This window comes from Sus scrofa, chromosome 9 (genome assembly GCF_000003025.6).
Source record: "Sus scrofa isolate TJ Tabasco breed Duroc chromosome 9, Sscrofa11.1, whole genome shotgun sequence".
Lineage (NCBI taxonomy): Eukaryota > Metazoa > Chordata > Mammalia > Artiodactyla > Suidae > Sus > Sus scrofa.
The window spans coordinates 121,801,945-121,822,829 of record NC_010451.4 but is presented as its reverse complement, the minus strand read 5'-3'; the positions used below and the strand labels follow the sequence as shown (position 1 = coordinate 121,822,829).

Sequence of the window (20,885 nt, the reverse complement as noted above, 5' to 3'; positions counted from 1 at the left end):
TTGCCTTAACAAAAATAATTTATTCCACAGCCCTCCCTAGCAGTGGGGCAGAGTGGGAATCAAGCATGTGGGCAGCATCGCCCCCCTCTGACCCTTTTAACCTCTGCACAGGAGGTGGACCCTTGAGAGGGGCGATACTCCCCTTGCTTCGGCTCCCTCCGGAGCCAAAGATGAGCATCTATTTTGGAGACTAAAATCAAAAGACAAAAGACCCAGCTTGAGAAGGGTCGAGCCCAACGGGGAGAAGCCAAAGCACATTGGAAGCAAACACTTCACAGGCCCTGTCACAGCGAAGGCACTAGAGACCCCAACATCCCTCCCACACCGTTCCCCACCCCACCCCACCCCCCACATCAGGTCCCGCCGAGCCAAGCCAGCCTTCCCTCCTGGCCCCAAACCATCATCACACCAATTCCAGTCCATAGGCTTCCTGCTGCAGAGGTGCGGGGTGAGCCAGCCAGAGGCTCTCCTCCCACAGACCTCACCTGGGAGACCAGCATACTTCCAGAAGCTTCCAGAGCCCTCCCTAAAGTCACCCCCCACCCCCCAGAGAGTCTGAGGGGCTGGCACAGGAGCCAGAGGCAGTCCTTCCTTCGCTGGTGCAAAGGGCTCTGAGTTGCAGGATGGACAGAGTCCAGGATGTAGTGAGGAATCCCGGGCCCCCCAGCCCCGGAGCCTCCTCTGGAGATGGGGAGCCTTGGAAACGGCAGCCTCATTTGCCCCAGTTTAAGGCCAACACCAAGCGGGAGACATTGAAGCTTCAAGGAGGAGGAGGCAGGACTTCAAATAAGCTGAAAAAGAGGAATTTGGTGCTGAGATGCCAAGGACGGAGCCTCCCAACCGCACTGCCCAAGCCTGCCCCCCCACCCCCATCCCCGAGCTGGCAGATGGACCTGGACCCTGTGCATGTCTCTGTCTATGGACCATCCTTTCGAGAAGCCCCAGGGAGGTTCACTGCAGCAACTGGTTTTCCTGGATTTCCTTGGACAAGGAGCAAGGGGGGAGGGGAGGGGGCAGGGGGCTGGAAGAGCCCAGGGCCAGCAGCTCCCTATCCCACCCCCTCCCGAGTCAGATGGTTCAGGCTGCGGGGTGGCTGGCATGGCCCTTCAGGGCCCTTATCCTGGCCCGGAAGTAGGTGTACGCGGCCAGCAGGCCCATGAAGGACAGGGAGTAGAGCCCCACGCAGAGGCTGATGTCCAGGTGGGAGAAGTTCCCTTCCAGCACCTGCAGCCACTGGCCTCGGCCCGGCATGGCCCCAGGCTTTGGCTCCCCATCAGGGATGCTGGCCAGCTGCTTGGAGCTGCGGCCCACCCGCCTCAGCTCTGAAGGGCCTCTGGGGAGGGTCTTCTCAGCCAGGAACTCGGCCAGCAACACGGCTCCTGTGTCTCGCCTGGTCAAGCGCTGCTGCCCTACTGGCTGCTCCAGCTCATCCCTCTGAAGCTCCGCTATGTACTCGGGAGGATCCTGCCTCTCCTGGGGGTGACTGGCCCCAGGTTCCTCTGCTGGAACATCTGGGATGGTGGCTCCAGGGGACTCTGTCCCTGGGCCCAACATGATCTCAACCTTCTCGGGGGGCCCCAGAGTAAAATTTCCAGCGGCCAGCTCCAGCTCCACCTGCTCTGGGTTGACCGCCATCCTCTGTGCACCCCTCTGGGGGCCCAGCCGGGCGGAAGGAAGGTCCAGGACGATGTTGCTCGGGGAGAAGTGGGTCTTTAAGAAGTTGAGGCTGTTGCCCAGGTCCCACACGGGCGCACCCCGCAGCTCGTTGTGGCAGGCGGGGCAGAGTTCACGCGGCGGCCACTGCACCTTGGGGAACTGGGGGTCCTCGCTGGGGGCACCTAGGGAGGAAGCACACACGGGCTGGCTGTGACACCCTGGCCACGCGGAAGCCCAGACCTCATTCCCCCATTCAGAACACCAGCATCCTCATCTGCAAACAGGTGATCTGGGAAAGGATGGGCTTGAGAGAGGGCGGATGACAAACCCGGCACGGGGCCTGGCCACGGCGGAGCCCAAAATGCCTCTCTGGGCAAGGACGTGCCTTCCCGCCCCCGCCCCCGGACAATCTCCCTTCCAGCCGCTTGCCCAGGTTAAGCCACTGTCTTCCTCTGGCCACCGCACTGCCACCATGTGCCCCGGACAGACAGGGGAAAGGCCAGTGAGGAGACTCAGAAGGGTCTGTCTTGCAGACTTTGGTTGGTCCGCTAGCACTTAGCAACTTTGCCTTTTTCTGAAATTTCCCGAGTTTGATACAGCCATGCTATAGTCTTTCAGTAATTAAAGGGAAGATGTTTTAAAAACAAGATTTCAAGGCACACGGTAGTTATAAGGCATTCTCCTTTACCCCCTGTGGCCCTCTGGGGCAGGCAGGAGTTAGTGGGGTTTTTTTCCCTCGGGTGGGCCCCCGAGGAGTAGGGGGTGGGGAGGCCTAGGGGTCTGGATGGGAAAAGGGCGCTCAGGAGCATCAGGAAGTTGCCCTGCCCACCAGGCTGCTGGAACACCAAGCAGGGCCGGCACTAGGCTGAGCTCCTGGCCCTCACCTAGCGGGGGCCTGGGGAATGCCAATCAGTCCATCTTTTGTGGAGGGCAGCATCACTCCTAAAGGGTTAACTAGGGAAAAAACATTGCCAGGGAGAATGAAGCAAGTGATAGAAAATTCCGAATGGTTACTTTGGGGAAGGAGCAGCAAGTAGATTCCTCGGGTCCAGGGAGCAGTAATAGTGACTGGGCCTTGCCAGGGGAGGGCTCCATGTGCACCTGCTATTAGTTGATCTCAAAGGACCCCCCCCACCTGCCCACCCCCAGAGAGAGTAGGGTAGCGCCTGCTTTCAGGGAGAGGCACGGGCTCCAGGCCCTCCAGCAGCATCTGGGCCCCCAGGGAAGCTGGGAGGCTGCCAGGGTCATGGGGCTAGAGAGTCAAATGGAGCATTTGGTGGCAGGGGCGGGGCAGAGGCAGGGAGAAAAGGCATGGGAGGAGAGACAGGCACGTGTCTCCTTTTTAAGTTCACCAGAGGCCCCAGGAGAGGCAGATCGAGTGCTGCCGCTGCTGCGGCCACCACCTGCTCCGCTGGGCTCCTTTCGCCTCGGCCCCACCCCGGGCCTTATCCCCCCCACCGCCCCTGGCCTGGGGAGGTCTGTGCATCCAAACACACCCTCCCCCAAAGACAAGCCCAGGCTCCGTCCACAGAAGACCCCCTTCCCCACCCCTCAGGTTCTCAGCACCCGAGTTTAATGCTTTTGTCTGTTGGACCCTTCAGACCCCTGTGCAGGGGGAATAGAAAACACTGCAAATAACAGAGACAGAAGACAAGCCCCCCCGCCCCCGCCCGCCCAGTCCTCACCAGGAGAAGCGGTCCCTAGTATTTCTCGTAAGCACCTGGCTTTTCTTGTCAAGCACATTTTATCATTAGACCCCTCCCAGGGAGGGGAAAGGCCCAGCTCACTCCTCTCTGTTGGTTTGAGATGGGGCCGGAAAACAGAACGAGGGAGGCAGGAAAGGGACCCCCAACAGGCCAGAGGGAGGGGCCCTGGTATTGGGGAAAGAGTGAGCAATGGCATCGGAGGACCAGCGTCTCGGGGTGTCACAGCCTCGGCTTTCTCATCTAGACCCTGACACACACAGCAGGGCTGGTGTGACGTGGGAAAGGGCTCTGGGCGCTGAGATGCACCATGAAATACAGGCTGGTCCCTGGAGGACAAGAAGGTCCCGTCTCCTGCCTGCGGTCCAAGACGCCAAAGTTCCCCCACCTCATCCTCCCTCTGCAGGTGACTCCAGCCTTGGCGGTGGCCCTTCCTTACCTGCGAGGCGAGCATTGACCTTGTTGTGGCTGGACCAGAGCCAGAGGACAGCGCTGTTGGGACTCCCCACCCGGTGCATGGAGCCAGAAGCCATCTTCTCAAAGTGGGCAGCGCAGTCTCGGCAGCCAAAGAAGAAGCGTACGTAGCCCCGGATGGCCTGGAGCACCTCCTGGGCCTTGGCTACGGGGAGAGGAGATGCCAGTTACAGGGGCCCTTCAGGCCGCCTGCCCCTTCCGGCCCCACCCCCGACCGTTGCTGCCACCGACCTGCCATAGTCCCACCACGGTCACCGCTGCAGAGGGAACGCACAGCCCAGCCCATGGGCTCCTGGTCCACCTTACCTTCCAGAAGCATCTCCTCCTAAACTCCTAAACCCCAGTGTCCCTTCTCTGCCTCTTATCCAGGCCCTCATCGCCCTCTGACCCTTGGGATAAAGTCCAAACTCATCATCAGGATACTCGGGCCTCTTGAGACGAGGCTGGAGAAGAAGGCGGGGGCCAGAGTGCCCACCACCCAGCCCCGGGGCCCCTGCTCTGCCCCTCCTGCTTTAGGCTCCCTGGTCTGCCTCCCTGCCCATCATGCCCCCTCCCTGGGCGCTCCGGCCACAGCCCATCCTGATCTGACTCCACACATCCCCTAACCTGTCTCCGTCTCTCCTCGGTGCCCCCATTCCCTGTGAGCAATGGCATCGGAGGACCAGAGACTGGCCCCCTAGAGTGGCATCAGCACAGGCTCTGGACACCCCCCGCCTTCTTGCTCTGACACAGACTCCTCTCTGAATATACAACTGCTCTCCCAAACCCACCCCTCTTAAACCCTTCTCCCTCCACGGTACCCTCCCCACTCTTAGTTGCTTCCAAACTCTTTCTCCTTCCAGCTACAACCGCACCCCCCAAGCCCTTTAAAACCCCATTTCCTAGCTTTGCCCCTCCAGCCACGGGGACTTCAGCACCTGGCTCTCTGTCCTGCTGACCACACTCCCCATGTCAGGAGTTCTAGCGACTTCCATGCCCACATTGAGGTGTGTCTTGCCTCTCGCCTCCCGGGCCCACTCAGCTCCTGTGTCCACCCCTGCTTGCCCTGCAGCTATACCTGCCCTGCCTCCTCCACCTGCCCTCAGGCTCTAGACCTCCTCCCTCTGGCCTCCACCGAGACGTCCCGTCTATAACTATTATCTTTTTTTTTTTTCCAACACATCTATTTTTCACAAATACTACATTTATAAAAGTACTTGCTGAATTTTCGGGCTTTTTTTTTGGCCATGTCATGGGCGCGCTCACACAGCATATGGAGAGTCCCAGGATAGGGATCTAATCGGAGCTGTAGCCGCCAGACTACTCCGAGACTCTCAGCTGCGAGATACCATCCGCGACGGATGCCATATTCCGTGACTCACGGTGAGTGCAGATAGATAACTCACGGAGCGAGGGTGGGGATCGTAAACCACAACCGAATGGATGCTAGTACGGAGTCGTAAACCACTGCGCGACTAGGGGAACACCTATATGCATAGTTAATATATTTTTTTTTTAGAGATACTTTATTTATTTATTTATTTATTTATTTTTTGGTCTTTTTTTTTGGCCATTTCTTGGGCCGCTCCCACAGCATATGGAGGTTCCCAGGCTAGGGGTCTAATCGGAGCTGTAGCCGCCAACCTACACCAGAGCCACAGCAACGCGGGATCCGAGCCGCGTCTGCAACCTACACCACAGCTCACGGCAACGCCGGATCGTTAACCCACTGAGCAAGGGCAGGGACCGAACCCACAACCTCATGGTTCCTAGTCGGATTCGTTAACCACTGCGCCACGACGGGAACTCCTATAACTATTTTCTTTTGCGTTTTTCTATCATCAATTTGTCCCTCGTATGGACTCCTTCTGACAGGTAAAAATAACCATAATAAAGACGACCCCAGCACATCCCAGCCACTCCGCCAGCATCGCCAGCTTCTTCCCTGCTCTTCTCACTTCAGCCCAATCCAACCAGGCCTTTCTCTCCGCTAATCTGCTGAAATTGCTCTCGCCGGAGTGGGCCTCGCCTTGTGCCACCTCCCCCAGCACAGCGGCACCCACTCAGCTATGTCCTCCCTCTCGAAACTCTATTTGGGGAGCTCTCTTGAAGTCACAACAGCCGCTCCTTCAGCCTCCCTGTTCCCCTAGCAGAGGTCTGGGATGCTGAACGGCCCAGAGCTCAGGCCTCAGCAGTCTTGTCTGCCTACCCATGAAGGGGCTTCTCCAGTCCTGAGACCTTAACTACCAGCCATATGCTAATGACCACGAGATTATCCTGGGCCTCTCTCCAGAACTGCAGACTCCACCACCCACACCTCCGCTGAGACGTCCACTGGGCACAGACCACTAAGTGTCCCCTCTCCCCCACTTCCATTCCCTCCCACCTCGAGCCTTCTCATTTCTTGGCTCGAAGGACCATTGTCCAGCCCAAGTTCAGGTCCAACAAGTCCAGGGTCCAACCCAAGTCCTCGATCCTGCATGTGCTCCAGCCAATCTACCCCTGAATCCTATCAGCTCTATCTTTAAAAACGTTCCCAGATCTGCCCACTGCTTCCACGTGCACACCTACAACTCGAGTCCGGGCTACTACCGCCTCCCCTGGACAAGCCTTGCAACTTCCCACGTGGCTGCCCGCCCTGCACCCGCTAACCCTCTAAAACACTGACTGTGTGCATCACTCCCCTGGATAAGGTCTCCAGTAGATTCTCCAACTGCAGAGACTGAAAGCCAACTCCCTCCCTCGCCAGGACCTCCAAGGGTCCACACCTCCACCTCCTGCCTCCCCCGGCCGCAGGCTCTGCTGCGCTGGCCTCCTTTCGGTGCTGCAAACACACGGCATGTGTTCCCTGCACTTGCAAGTCCTTGACCTGTGTTATGGGCTGAACTGTGTCCTCTAAAATTCTTATGTTGAAGTCCTAACCTCTGGTGCCTCAGAATGTGACTGTATTTGGACAGAGGGTTTTTAAAGAGGTGACTGAGATGAGGTCGTTAGAGGTGTATCTAATCTAATACGACTGGTGTCCTGTAAGAAGGGGACATTTGGACACAGGTGGGCACACGGCAGTGAGGACCAGGTGAAGACACGGGGAGAACACGGCCGTCTAGAAAGCCGAGGAGAGGCCTCGGCAGAACCAACCCTGCCCACGCCTTCATCAGGGACTCCAGCCTCCAGAACCATGAGAAAATACATCTCTGCTATTGGAGCACCTTGTCACGGTGGCCTGAGCAGACTCCTTCAGCCCGGATGGCCCACTGCTGCTTCCCTCTCAGCAATCAGGCCTCGGCACAGGACACCTCCACGGAGAAGCCTCCCCCAGCCCATCACCTGGTCCAAACATAGCCGCCCCTCCCCGGCCCCTCTCCCACACTGCTTGGCTCTGTCTTCGTAGATTTTCATCCCATCTGAAATGATCTGGTGTTTACCGCCTGCGTCTCCTACCACTGGGATACTGTCCCCTCGAGGCAAGGATGTCTCCCTGTCTGTACCTCTGTACCCACCCCAGAGCAGGTCCAGCTCTTTGAAGAGGCTCTATAGACACTGGCTCCCAGTGGCTGGCTGTCCGCTCACCTGTCCTATAATTCCCTTTGCGTCTGAGCAGGCCAGCCCGTTTTAGACCCTGGTCACATGGAGGTTCCCAGACTAGGGGTCTAATTGGACCTGCAGCTACCAGCCTACACCAGAGCCACAGCAACGCCAGATCTGAGCCGTGTCTGCAAACTACCCACAGCTCATGGCAATGGCAATCCTGAACCCACTGAGCGAGGCCAGAGATTGAACCCGCAACATCATGGTTCCTAGTCGGATTCGTTTCCACTGCGCCACGATGGGAACTCCTCTCCTACCCTTCCTGACAGCGTGGGACCTTCTCTCTCTTCTACCTGCACGTCCTCCTCTCGCCCTGGGCCCTGGCACACTGCAGGGCAGCCCTCTGCCCACCTGTCTCACAGTCCACTGGGAGCAGGGATGGTCTCATCCACCTTTATATGCTCCAGGCTGAGCGGGGGCCTGGGGTAAGCCTGGTCCATCCATGAAGGTGGACTGAATCGAATCAGTTGTTACGTGGGGCTGTGGGGCAGTGTGGGTCGTGGAGAGCAGCTACGTGGTGTGGGCACAAAACAGGGCAAAGGGGACAAAGCGATTCCCCAGCTTCCCCTAGAAAATGATTTTTTTTTCCAGTGGGAAACACAGTAAAAGTGTTCAGAGTCCATGGTATTTAGCCCCATAAATTGTGAAACAGACATAGTTCCTTTCTCTATGGGAGTATGAAGAAGGGAACCAGAACTTTCTCATGAAGACTAAAAATAAAGCAGGCTTATGGCTATGAGAAAGCCAGGGAGCAACCTCACTCACCCCCAAGTCTGTGGGGCACACCCCGGGGCAGGACTGAGTGGGGCCGGCTGCAAATGCGGGCTCCCCGACATCCGGGCTATAGCAGGGAGCCGGTGGAAGGCAGGACGGGGCAGGCTGAGACCCAGGGGCCGCACGGGCCCCGACTCACCGGTTTCTTGCGAGGGGTCTACACTTTGCCGAGACGCCTGCACGGTCAGGAAGTGGAAGAGGATCCACAGGGAGCAGGGAAAGCCCCGGAAATGCGGCTCGCTCCCCTGGCAGCCCACCCAGTTCACCTTGTCGGCAATCACAGCACCCTGTGGGACACACGGGAGCATAAGCGCAGACGTGGAAAAGAAAAAGGACTTGGCATGCGAGGGGGGGTGCAGCTTGCAGGAGATGCCAAGGTCAGCACCCAGCCCCACAACAAACGGTCCCTCTCTCGGTCCGGCCCTTCCACTGGCGACACCCGCCAAAGGAGCAGGATGTCTGAAAACCCATGACAGAGACCAAGTCCCATCCTCACTCCAGCCTCCACGTCCCCCTTCATAGGACGAGGAGGTTCACCTCTTAGGTTCCTTCCAGCTCTGACCTGCCCACAGTGAAGGTTTTGCGCCTCTGCGGGCTGACATGGTCCAGCCGGCAGCCGTGTGAGCAGGAGCCCAGAAGGCTGCTCCAGCAGAGAAGCGCACCAAGGAGCAGACGTGCCTGGAGGCAGCAGAGCTGTGGGTAACAACCGTCTCACGGCGTCTACATCGCGGCCCGGCCACTGCCTGGCTGTGTGATCCCAGACAAGGGACTTGACCTCAGTCTCTTCATCTGTTAAATGGGGATAATGTCTGCCTTCCACTGATGTTGTGAGGATTAGATGAGGTCTATACAGACAGCGCTCCATAAATAGCCGTTCACTCATGACAAATGGAAGGACCCAACCAAGATCACGGACTCCGTTCTGAATGCAGGTTGGTGACGGGGGTGGGGTGGGGTCAGAGGGGACAGAGTTAACCCCTTCCACTCCCATGGTTATCAAGGGGGAGGAGGAGGGGGAAGAGGGCTTCCTTAGCCTCCCAGACTCACCTCCTTCCTGTTGTCCAGCACAGTCTTAAAGAAACCATAGGGAATTTTCTTTCGCGGCTGCTTCTTGAGCCAGTCATTCACGGAGTGCAGGAAGTTCTGGACTAAGGGCTGGCCGGGGAAGTACTATGGGGAGCAATAGGTGGCACATGAGTAACAACTCCCTGGAGGTCCACACTCCCAGGGAGGGTGGGGGGCCAGACTGAAGGGGGTGGAGGCGGTTTTCTCCGAACTTCCAAAAGCATCATGAAGACATTCTGCTCAAGACCCAAGTGTGGGGAGTTCCCATCGTGGCGCAGTGGTTAACGAATCCGACTAGGAACCATGAGGTTGCAGGTTCGGTCCCTGGCCTTGCTCAGTGGGTTAACGATCCGGTGTTGCCGTGAGCTGTGGTGTAGGTTGCAGACGCGGCTCGGATCCTGCGTTGCTGTGGCTCTGGCGCAGGCTGGCGGCTGCAGCTCCGATCAGACCCCTAGCCTGGGAACCTCCATATGCCATGGATGTGGCCCTAGAAAAAGAGAGGAAAAAAAAAAAGATCCAAAATGTGGGCTCCTCACCACCTTTGCTCTGGGCACCTGGGAAGGTGAGGTGGAGGGGTGGGGAGAAGCTGTCGGGGGGGCTGTGCCCCCAAGGCCACCTGCCCCCTCTGGAGGCTGTGGGCTCCTGTGCTGACCCCTGACCACATGCCCACTGGGAGATGGCAGAGCACCTGTATGGCTGCCCTGGGGCTGCTGGGAAGCCTGGGCCACCCGGGCCTCTGTTCAGGTGATCTTCTGATAGAGCAGCTGCCTCGCTGATGAACTGACAGGCTGGGCCAGGCTGGCAAATGGCCTTTCATTTGTATTCTACGGGCTGCCAACAGGGACAAGGCAGCCCAGGGGCTATAGCCGAGATCCAAATCTTGATGGGAACTCCCAATAGTCTCTGAGGAGCATGAAAAGCTACTCTGACAATAAGTCAACTCAAATCTGATTAGTATCAGCACTTTAAAACCACAAGGGCTCCGGGGAGCAGGATGGATGCGCGCGCACGTGCGTGTGTGTGTGTGTGTGTGTGTGTGTGCATGCGTGTGCACACCCACACCCAGAGTGGGGGCGGGAGGGGGAAGGAAGGGGCTGCAGGAGCAGAGCAAGTCAGATAAGCTGCAAAAAGGCAGGTCGGGAGGACAACGGGGAGACACTCAGAGGAAAAAGAGCCAAGAAAAACACTTGCAAGAAAAAGGTGCTGGAGACGGAAATGAGCCCTACGCAGAAAAACCTGCCAAGGGCACCAGTCCTCTGAGAAAGGCATGGCATATTCTTATCAGACCCCTGGCTGGACAGTGTCCCCCAGTGGGAGAAGTGGCTGGAAAGAATCCTGTGCTTTGACACACTCCCTCTTGATCTGTACACACGGGCCTCGGGGCGCTCCACACAAATTTACAGCTTCAAGTCAGCACTTCTCCCTGACCTTCACCCGCTGTCCTGGTTTGGAAGGATGACGCCCTCTAAGGCCATGGTGTCAGGAGAAAGGATGAATTAAGGGACTCTGCACTACAGGGAGTCACCCTGTGCCAGGAGCAGGGAAACCCTGGTGACCACACGCCACCCAGTGGCCAGTCCTGCCAGCCGCTTCCGCGAGGGAGCAGGGAGCGCCTGGGCTGGGCCGCAGGGCAGCGCCTCTGGACTGGCCACACCCTCAGCTGACAGGTCCCCAGGCTGAACGGGCAGGGTGAGCTCTATACCCTCAGGCTTTTGGTGCCCCTTGCACGGAGTGGGTAAGGGCGAGGCTTAGATGAGACGTAGATGCTCTGTGCCACTTAGCCACTCACAGGCTGGAGGACCTTGGACAAGGAGCTTTAGTCCCCTGGGCCTCCATTTCCCCTGTGATGGCTCATGCCCTGTGGAGTGTGTCCTCAGAAACGCAGATAAGCTAAAACACAAAGGGGCACTTTACAGCCTGTCAGAGCTCAAGAAATGGGCGCTGCTGCTAGTACAACACTCAGGAAGAAGCTGCCCAATGTACGGCAGGTGCAGATACTCTGCAGGCTCCAGGCTGCGGGGCACAGTTGAGACAGAGGCCCCGAGCCTGTGCCCCCAGGCCCTCTGCTCCGGTCTTGTGTGTGCCTCTGCCCTGAGGCCAGCCCTGTCCTCTCTGCGAGCCCTGGCTCCTGGCAGGATGGGGTCCTTCACCCTGATCTCAGCCCCAGCACTGATGGGGGCAGAGGCGCAGCAGGCACCACTGAAAGGATGCTGCTTAAGCCTCTGCCCGGCTCAGGCACTTCCCAGGTCTCAGTCTTTCCCTTCACACCGGCTGCGACAGTCCTGCTGGGGCTGAGAGATGCAGGCAGCACCCAAGAAACAATTCCCCAGGGCAGAGTCCTTCAGAGTGGCCTGGACAGTGGGCAAGGGGGGCCCTCTCAGCACTCTGCCCCCCCCCTTATTTGTCAGGCAGGAAGACAGCTCCCAGAACTGCTCAAGGACTTAGCCCCTCTGATCCTCTGCAGCCATCCCAGGTCTCAGTGACTTGGGGACAAAGCAGTTGGCAGGGACTCTGAAGAAAGGCTCTGTTATCAAATGGGGCTCATGAACAGGGGCCCAGGCTGCGTGGGGCTGAGGCTCTCTTGCCTTAGACTGGAACAGCACGGACAAGCACTAGCCACCTCCCAGGGTCCTCCCTGTAACTCCATGTACACGTGACTAGGTCAAGTGGGCCAGAAGGCCAGGACGGGCGAGGGGGAAGAGGGGCCAGGCTGGTGCAGCCCCCCGGGGAGAAGCGCAGATCACCCCCAGAGGAAACCTGAGCTGCCTGCAGACCTGCCAGAAGGAGGGGCTCAGAGCTGGCTCCCAGGGCAGAGGGTGGCTGAGTCAGCAGCCAGCCTCCGAAGGGGACCAGAGCCCACATCTGACTCAGCAGTCCTCGGCAGCCAGAGCCTGGGCATTTAAGTAGGACGTCCCTGGCAGTGGACCTGGAGCCACAGGGAAGGATGCAGGAAGGGAGGCGGCGGCTGGTGCAGAGAAGCGAGGAGGAAGAGGCGTGGCAGACAGAGGGCATGGGCTCTAAACTTGGAACCCAGGTCAGATCCTGGCCATGACACCTCCTAATGGGAGGCCAAAGGCAAGTCACTCGAGCAACCTGCACCTCCTAAATGGGGGGAATATGTGTCACCGTGCAGCGAGATTAAGCAGATTAAATGCCTGAAACACATCAGGTGCTCAGTAAGTGGGAGCTACCCTTCATGGGGTAGCTATGCTGGCAGGAAACTACAAAGCAATAAGGAAGACATGGCAAAGGCTGGGAGCTGCGCCAGGTGCTGGCCAGTATCTCGGAGGGAAACGAGGTGATGCGGAAAAGCCTTCTTTCCTTCACAGAGGGGTCCACGGTCCTGCTTTCCCAGGGACCATGGCAGGGAGTGAGGTGGAGGACTCCGGCAGGCGGAGCCACAGGCAATGAACCGGCTGAGAATGTCTCCAGGGCATCTGGCCCTGCGTCCCATCCACCTCCCTGCCCTGGGTGGGGTGGGGTGTGGGGGTCGTCCCTGGTGGTGTGGGGCTGGTGGGGCTACGGCTGAGACCAGCCCGTGGTGGACCAGGACAGCTGCGGGGTCCAGATGTCCAGCCAGACCGTGAGCCCCTGAGGGAGGGGGCTGGGCTGACTCCAGGCTAGCACGGCGCTGGCTTGCAGGGAGGCACACCGATCCCGCGTGGAGCTGCCAGTCAAGGGAGGCTGGGGCCCAGCTCACCTGGGCCAGCACCGCCACGAACTTTTTCAGGGCCACCAGGCGCTGCCCCTCCAGGACGGAAAACTTGCCCACTTCTACCCGGAGGATGTAGTGCAGTGCAGATTCCAGGTCAGCCATGTAGATCTTGGAGCTGAGGACCCAGAGGGAGCCAGAGAGAGAGAAAGGGGTATTACCCATGGGGCGGGGGCAAGAGAGGGGCACCCGGGGCCACAGGGAGAGAAGAGGAGGCACTACGAATGGTCATAGAGTCCTATAAGTAAGCACTGGGCTCTGCCAGGAACTAGCTGTGTGACCTCAGGTGAACTTCTTGACTTCTCTGAGCCTCAATACCCCGTCCTTAAGATGCGGATAATAATAAATGGCTCACAGGTAGGTTGCTAAAAGGATTAAACAAGAGCCCAAATATAAACGCTCAGCAGCTCCTGGTATAGAGCGGGTTCCCCCTCTGCAGGGCCAGGGCCAGCCCCTCCCCTCCCTCACGAAAGGTGTTTTAATCGGGCCACTCGGGGAAGGTTGAGCTTCATTCTCTGTTCTGAACAAAGGCCCCTAGGGCCAGAAGAAGCTGGGTCCTCTTCGAAAGGCCAAGGGTTTGGATGCCCACCAAGGCTGGGAACAGGGTTGGGGGGAGAGAAAGCGGGGTTATATTTATTTTGGCTGATGTCCTTGCAGCTGCCAGACCCTGGGCATCAGGAGGGGCACCATCTCACACCTCTCGGGCAGACCCCAGCCCCGGGGAAAGGGCAGCAGACTCCAACTGGCTGCTATGCCCTCTGCCCATCACACTCTTGTGGGATCTAGGCCCAGGGCCCTGATGGGCAGGGCTGCTTCCTTACCCCGCCTCCTGACCCCCAGGTTCTCACCTCGTTCTACGGTGGGAGCTTGGGCAACTCAACCCATCCCTCTGGCCTCAGTGATCCCACCTGTCAAATGGACCGCTTTCTCCTGCCCCACCTGCCTGCTAAGGTGGTGGGGAGCCAATAAGGTCAGCTGACAGGGCACTGTGGCCACTCATGCTTTATCCTCGTGCCCAAGTCCCCTCTCCGCTCCACTTCCGTGTCCTGGGGCCTCTGTTTCCCTCTCTTTTGCTCTTCTTGCTTCAAGGAGTGGCCCCCTGACTCAAGCTGATAATGGATGGAAGCGCCCAGCAGAGCCTGGCACAGAAGGCTACAAGGGGCAGCTGCATAGCAACGTCAATACTCTGAATAATCATAATTTGAATGATCACAGTAACCACTCCCACCTCTTAGTACCTCTTCTTGCCTAATTTACTAAAAACCTCTCCATCAGCACTTTCCAGCCTTGGAGTCCCTCACGCTGGGACGCAAAATCCTTCCTGAAATCCGATGACGTTGCCCCCAATTCTCTTGTGCAGCCCCCTCATGGAGGCCACCCCCGGGATTCAGCTCTGAGCTTCCTGGCCAGCCATTTGCATCTGTTAATGCCACTGGGGGCCAGAGCAAGAGGTCTGCAGCCCCATCTCCCTGCCCAACAAGCAGACATTCTTTTTTTTTTTTTTTTTTTGGTCTTTTTAGGGCTGCACCCGCAACATATAGAGGGTCCCAGGCTATGGGTTGAATTGGAGCTGCAGCTGCCAGCCTACACCATAGTCACAGCAACGGCAGATCCGAGCTGCATCTGTGCCTACACTACAGCTCTCCACAACGCCAGATCCTAAAGCCAGTGAGCAAGGCCAGGGATCAAACTGCGTGCTCACGGATGCTAGTCAGATTTGTTTCCACTGAGCCATGAAGGCAACTCCTAACAAGCAGAAATTCTGCCACCAGAGCAGAGCCGAGGAGCCTCAGATAGACGAGTAGCTTCCTCGTGCTTACAACTGTGCATGATGACACTGGCTACCTCAAAAAGTAGTGAGCTCCCCAATACCAGAGGCATTCAAGTGAGGCTGGGTGCCTTCCTAGGAGGGATGCTGTGAAGGGATCATAAATTCTGGGCAGGACGCATATCTGCCCTGCAGTTGGTATTCATAGGGTCTAGCACGTAGCAGGTGCACAAGAACAGGTGCTGAAGGAATACATGCTTGGGTGGAAAGCTGTTAGGGAAGCTGCAGAGTAATATTCTTCCAAGCTGATTCTACTTGGTCTGGAAGATTGCTAAGCTTGAGGAATGTGGGCATCATTCATTCCACCATGAAGAACACAGCACATGCCGGGGAGGCTGCCAGTCAGTGCTGCTGCCTGCACCCACCTAAGGCTCTCCTACGCGTGGCCAACAGCCAGGGACCCCCAAAGGCCAAGGCCAGCCCGCAGCGGCCTGGACTCAGGATGGCACATGTCAGGCTCCTGACAAGGAACAAAGCATGGGAGGAGGCGGGGCATGTAACGGGGGGGGGGGGGGGGGGGATCGGGGGGAGGGAGAGGAGCACCAGGAGTAGCCTTACGGATCGGCAACTTTCCACACAGTGGGAGCTACCGTGCGGGTGGTGGTTGGCACAGTCGTGGTCGGGACAGGCTTCCTGATGACCCCGGATAATCTCTGCAGGTAAGCGGTGTAGAAGGACCTGGATTCCATAAGCCTGTGAGGAAAGGGGGCCACAGAAGAGAGCCGATGAGCACGGAAGAACCAGACCCCAGAGCTAACAACTCTGGCCAGGGGAGGAGGCAAGGAGCTCATCTGACAGCAATTGTGTATTAAGAAAGGAGTTCCCTGGAGCTCCTGCTGTGGCACGATGGGATGGGCAATGTCTTGGGAGCATCGCAGCATGGGTTTGATCCCCGGCTCAGCACAATGGCTTAAAGATCCAGTGTTGCCGCAGGTGCAGCACAGGTCGCAACTGCGGCTTGGATCTGATCCCTGGCCTGGGAGCTCCACATGCCATGGGGCAGCCAAAAATGGAAAAGAAAAAAAAAAGAGTTCCCATTGTGGCTCAGTGGTAACAAATCCAACTAGTATCCATGAGGATGTGGGTTTCATCCCTGCCCTCACTTAGTGGGTTAAGGATTTGGCGTTGCTGTGAGCTACAGCACTGGTCACAGATTTGGCTTGAATCTGACGTAACTGGCTGTGGCATAGGCTGGCAGCTGAAGCTCCAACTCAACCCCTAGCCTGGGCTTCCATATGCCACAGGTGCAGCCCTAAAAAGAAAAAAAAAAACCCTGGGAGTTCCCTGGTTATGCAGTGGGTTAAGGATCCAGCATTGTCACTGCTGTGGCTTGGGTCACTGCTGTGGCATGGGTTCATTCCCTGGCCTGGGAACTTCCACATGCCTCAGGTGCGGCCAAAAGAAAAGAAATATCTGAACTTGTTTTGGTCTTATCCTCAGTGAGGTCAGAATCGGGGCACCCGGCCTCACATAAACCTTTCCCCTCATGGCTCATGCTGTGGGAAGCCTCTCTGACACCAGTGGGAAGTCAAAATGCCACCTGGAAAAGAGGCTGGGCCCATGATCTCCTCATCCTCCCCCGGACGGGTGGGGGGACAGGGCACCTCAGCAGCAGGTGTACTTCTGCCCGTGGACTAGATGGCGGTGGGTTTGACAACCCTCCCCAAAGACCAAGGGTGCACAGTGGCAGGTGGCCTCAAGGAAGCTTGCAAGCTTGCTCTGAGATACCAGAGGTGACGCTGCTCCCTGAGGAGGTCGAGGGAGTTTGATATGTGATTTTTAAAAAACAGACAGCAGCAACACCCACACCACTCAAATTCTCAAATCTTTCACATGCCTTTCTTCTCACAGCAGGCGAAGCCTCCTGGTCAGGACCACAGAGGGAGGGGGGAAGGCCAGCAGCAGAAAGGGACACCCCAGGGGAGTTGGCATCAGGAAGCCCTGCTTTCCACTCGCCTGTCCCGGCCCCATGTTTATCAACGAGCAGATGGCTCAGTGGCAGCGTCGTCACAAACAATTTTCCCCTCCACCAACTCCAAGTGAGGAAACAATGCCTCCTCTCCCCACCAGGACTGGCACTGCCCACCCCTCCCTGTCCCTGCAGCCACCGTGCTCCCCCGACTCCAGCAGCCCTCTGACAAGGCCTGGCCCCGTGCTGCTGGGTGACGGGGACCGGGCGAGGGCACGTGGCCGCGCTGCCAGCCTGGGTGCGGGATGGCACTAATGGCCCTGAGGAGTGGCTCGCTGGACATCTCCGGCCAGCCCGGGTCTCCCTGGCCCTCCAGGCGGACATCAATCACCTGCCCGGGGCGGGCACCGAGGCACCATCTGGCGCCATTTAACGGGCCATTCAGCAGCGGGAGCTGGACGGCGGGGGGGCTGCTGCTGGCCTGATTGTTTTCTCTTGGCATTTTGGAACTGGCTATTGTCTGGCTCCTAATGAACTTTTCTGCAATTAGAAAACCAAAGGAGGGAGGGTCAGGCATATGTGAGTGCTTGCCAGGCTTGCAGCCTGCCAACAAGTCTGGCTGCGAGGACGGGGAGTAGGGCCCGGGCTGCGACGGGGATGGTGCAGAAGCACCAGGGACCTGAGCTGGACTTGGGAGCTGGGGGGCGGTAGGGGGGCAGCGGCAGGAAGAAAGGACGGGGCGGCAACGGCGGGAGACCAGAGACACTCACACGGGGACCCGGGAGAAAGAGCCGTTCCGAAACAGCAGGTAGCAAGATGGGAAGTCGGTGACACTGAACTTGCTCACCACGTTGCGCTCTGTGTTCAGGACCCTGCGCACTGCTATGCCCTGGCGCTGGGACAGGTCCAGAGCCACCTGCAAAGACAGTAGGACATCTGGGGGGCCGAGCCACTGGGCAGAGGAAGTCCTGGGCAGGTACCTAGATTGGCAGCTGGGCTCTAACCAGACCCTAAACTTTTCAAAGAGTAGACTAACTACTGTGATGACAGAAAGTCACCTGCCACCAACCGCACCCAGCCCGCACCCAGCCCACGCTGAGAACTGCAAACAGAGCCTCCTCAGAACTCTGTGGACCACACATCTGGAATCTTCAAGGGTAGTCCCAATTTAATGTCATTCTCTTTCCAATGAAAACAATTTGTAAAAGACATGATTAAATGCGGTTTCATTTTCGTTCTTATGAGGCTTTCCATCAATGTTCCAAATCAGAAAAACCTACTTAGACACAATGATTTTATTTTTAGAAAGAGTTAAAAAGAAATATAGTTATTGAGCATGAATTACGTACTGTATATAGATCGCTTTACTTCATCTTCAAATGACACTAAGAAATAGGAACAATTGCTAGGGGACCAAGCCAGGGGGCAGAGAATACCGTGGCTGCTTGGGTTTGAATCCTGGCCCCACCAGACTAAACCACTCCATCTCAACTTCCTTATTTGCAAAATTGTAATAATAACCAGTCTCCAAAGGCTGTTAAGAGAATTGAATGGGTTATTTTGATGAAAGTGCTTCTAATAGTGACTAATAAATAGTTGGTACAGGAGTTCCCGTTGTAGCTCAGTGGTTAATGAACATGACTAGCATCTATGAGGATTGCGGGTTCAATCCCTGGCCTCGTTCAGTGGGTTAAGGACCTGGCATTGCCGTGAGCTGTGGTGCAGGTTGCAGACTTGGCTCAGATCCCACGTTGCTGTGGCTGTGGTGTAGGCCGGCAGCTGCAGCTCTAATTTGACCCCTAGCCTGGGAACCTCCATATGCCGCCAGTGCAGCCCTAAAAGACAAAAATAATAAATAGTTGATACAGAAGCATTCATTTAAAGAACAAAATTCCAGGAGTTCTCTGTGGCTCAGGGGGTTAACTGCAGCGGCTCTGGTCGCTGCTGTGGCACTGGTTCGATCCCTGGCCGAGGAACTTCTGCATGCCGCGAGCTTGGCGAAAACAAAAAAACCCCTTCTGTTGTACAACAGATGTAAAAACTGAGGCTTAGCAGTGAAATCATGTGATCTAGATCACATAGCCCTCAGGCACCTGTGGGCTATAAATCCCAGGTTGATCCGCTTCCAGAGCCGGGACTCTTGGCCACCGCGCCCACCAGCCTCTCACACTACCCATCCCTGAGGACCTCTGCATGGACACGGGCCCCCAACCCCCTGCCCTGGTTACTAGGGGATTGGAAGGAGGATAAGGAGAAAAGCTGAACATTTATCCATCACCTCTCCAGGTACGACCCCAAGCCTGGAATGGGAACCCCGAAGGGTCAGGCACTCCTTCAGCAAAGCCTCTGCCCCATCCTCCCTCCATGCTTCCCCTCTCGGGGCTGAGAAGTCAGGAGACAGCTCAGAGCGTTCAACTGGGCTTGGTGAGTTTCAGGCGGAAAACCAGTCAGAGCTGACCGTGGTGTTTAATTTCATCCCTGCTTTCCATCTCCTTGCACTGCCTCGGAGCGTCTCCCGGGCACTGGCCCGCCCCACCTCTGCATCTGAAGCCCAGTGGCCTGAGACATCCACGAGGCAGTGGTGGAGTGGCTGGCTCTCTGCTTGAGGCCAGGGATGGATCTCCATCAAGCGCCCACTCTGCGCCAGCTACTCATCCAGTTTCATCCAAACTGCCTCGTGTGATGTTCCCAACAATACTCTGAAGAAAGATAATTATCACCGCTTCACAGGCAGGGAAATGAGGCTCAGAAGAACCAAGCAACGTGATCACGGGCATATTAAGTGATGAGCTGAGATTCCAATCTGCCAGCTTTTGTTATCCGCTTCACCTGGGAAGGGACCTCATTTCCTCATGAGGGACTGGATGCTCTCCGATGCTCCCTCCCCACAAAGTTTGTACTCCAGTTCTTCAGGGCTGGGGCAGTGTGGCAACAACACGAGCACTGGAGGCAGACCCAATTCAAAGCCCTGGCACCAATTCACCGGCTGTGTGATCTGAGACCTGTTATTTGACCATTGTCATTAATTGTAAAGGTTAGAAACTATGTGTGTCAGCAACCTAATGCGATGCTCAATAAACAGCAGGTGTTATCATATTCCGTAGCCGTGAGGAAGATCCAGACAGACACAAAGGCTTTAAACAGAAGGTCCAGCTCCTACACTTCCAGTTTCCGCCAGCAGGGGTCAGCCCTGTGCCGGGCTAAGAAGTGTACAGGAACAGCCCTGCTGGGGAACTCACTGGGCTCTCCCCCAAAGGCTATTTATCCAGGAGTTGAGGGAACCCTGCAGGCAACTCACCTCCCTACCCAGGTAGGAGCCTTCCTTTTCAAAGATCAGGGCCAGGTACTCTTCACTGTTTCTTGCAAAGAATCCAGTAATCTCCTCCAACCTGCAAGAGACAACGCTGGCAGTCACGCTCCAGAGCCCGTGGGAATAGAGCAAAACTGCTGGTGACACCAGAGCTGACCCAACCACACCCATCCCTTCTCTGTTTGCACACAAGGCCTCCCAGAAGCCTCTCCATGCCAGCCCTCCAGTGGGAATAAACCAAGCCTTGTCTCAAAAGACTCTCTGCCCGTTACCCAAAGCTGCCTCTCCATGTCCCCCTCCTATGTGGGTTGTTTTTTCAGTCGGAGTGAGTATGGGCAGCCTGGGGAGAAGACCTGGGAAGGCCCAGGCTGAGAGTGCAGATTTTACTGGTCTCCTAAGAGGTTGGTGTTCACTAGCCATCAGCCACAATCTGGGCCAAGTCACTACCAACTGGGAGACCTGCATTTTCCTCTCCTGGAGCAGGCGTACAAAAGGAATTAAGGAGTTCCCGATGTGGCTCCTTGGGTTAAGGACCCGACATTGTCTCTGTGAGGATGCGGGTTTGATTCCCAGCTTCGCTCAGTGGGTTAAGGATCCAGCCTTGCCACAAGCTGCAGCATAGGTCACAGAAGTGGCTTGGATCTGGCGTGGCTGTGGCTGTGGCAAGGTCCTGCTGCTGTAGCTCCAATTTGATTCCTCGCCTGGGAAGTTCCATATGCTGCAGGTGCAGCCCTAATTTAAAAAAAAAAAAAAAAAAAAAGGGAGTTCCCGTCGTGGCTCAGTGGTTAATGAAGCCGACTAGGAACCATGAGGTTGCGGGTTCAATCCCTGGCCTCGCTCAGTGGGTTAAGGATCTGGCACAGCCGTGAGCTGTGGTGTAGGTTGCA

General features: G+C 57.0%; 1 protein-coding gene across 1 annotated transcript in view; it reads right to left on the bottom strand.

The window, feature by feature from the left end:
• Positions 1–20,885, bottom strand: part of QSOX1 (quiescin sulfhydryl oxidase 1) — a 43,758-nt gene continuing 22,873 nt past the window's right edge. Inside the window, exons 6-13 of the mRNA XM_013989655.2 lie at positions 19,987–20,077; positions 17,459–17,604; positions 15,338–15,472; positions 12,940–13,069; positions 9,222–9,344; positions 8,314–8,461; positions 3,799–3,978; positions 1–1,838 (exon numbers count right to left, since the gene is read on the bottom strand). Of these exons, the coding sequence (XP_013845109.2) occupies positions 1,078–1,838; positions 3,799–3,978; positions 8,314–8,461; positions 9,222–9,344; positions 12,940–13,069; positions 15,338–15,472; positions 17,459–17,604; positions 19,987–20,077 (1,714 nt within the window). The 3' untranslated portion in view covers positions 1–1,077. The remainder of the gene's footprint in view (positions 1,839–3,798; positions 3,979–8,313; positions 8,462–9,221; positions 9,345–12,939; positions 13,070–15,337; positions 15,473–17,458; positions 17,605–19,986; positions 20,078–20,885) is intronic.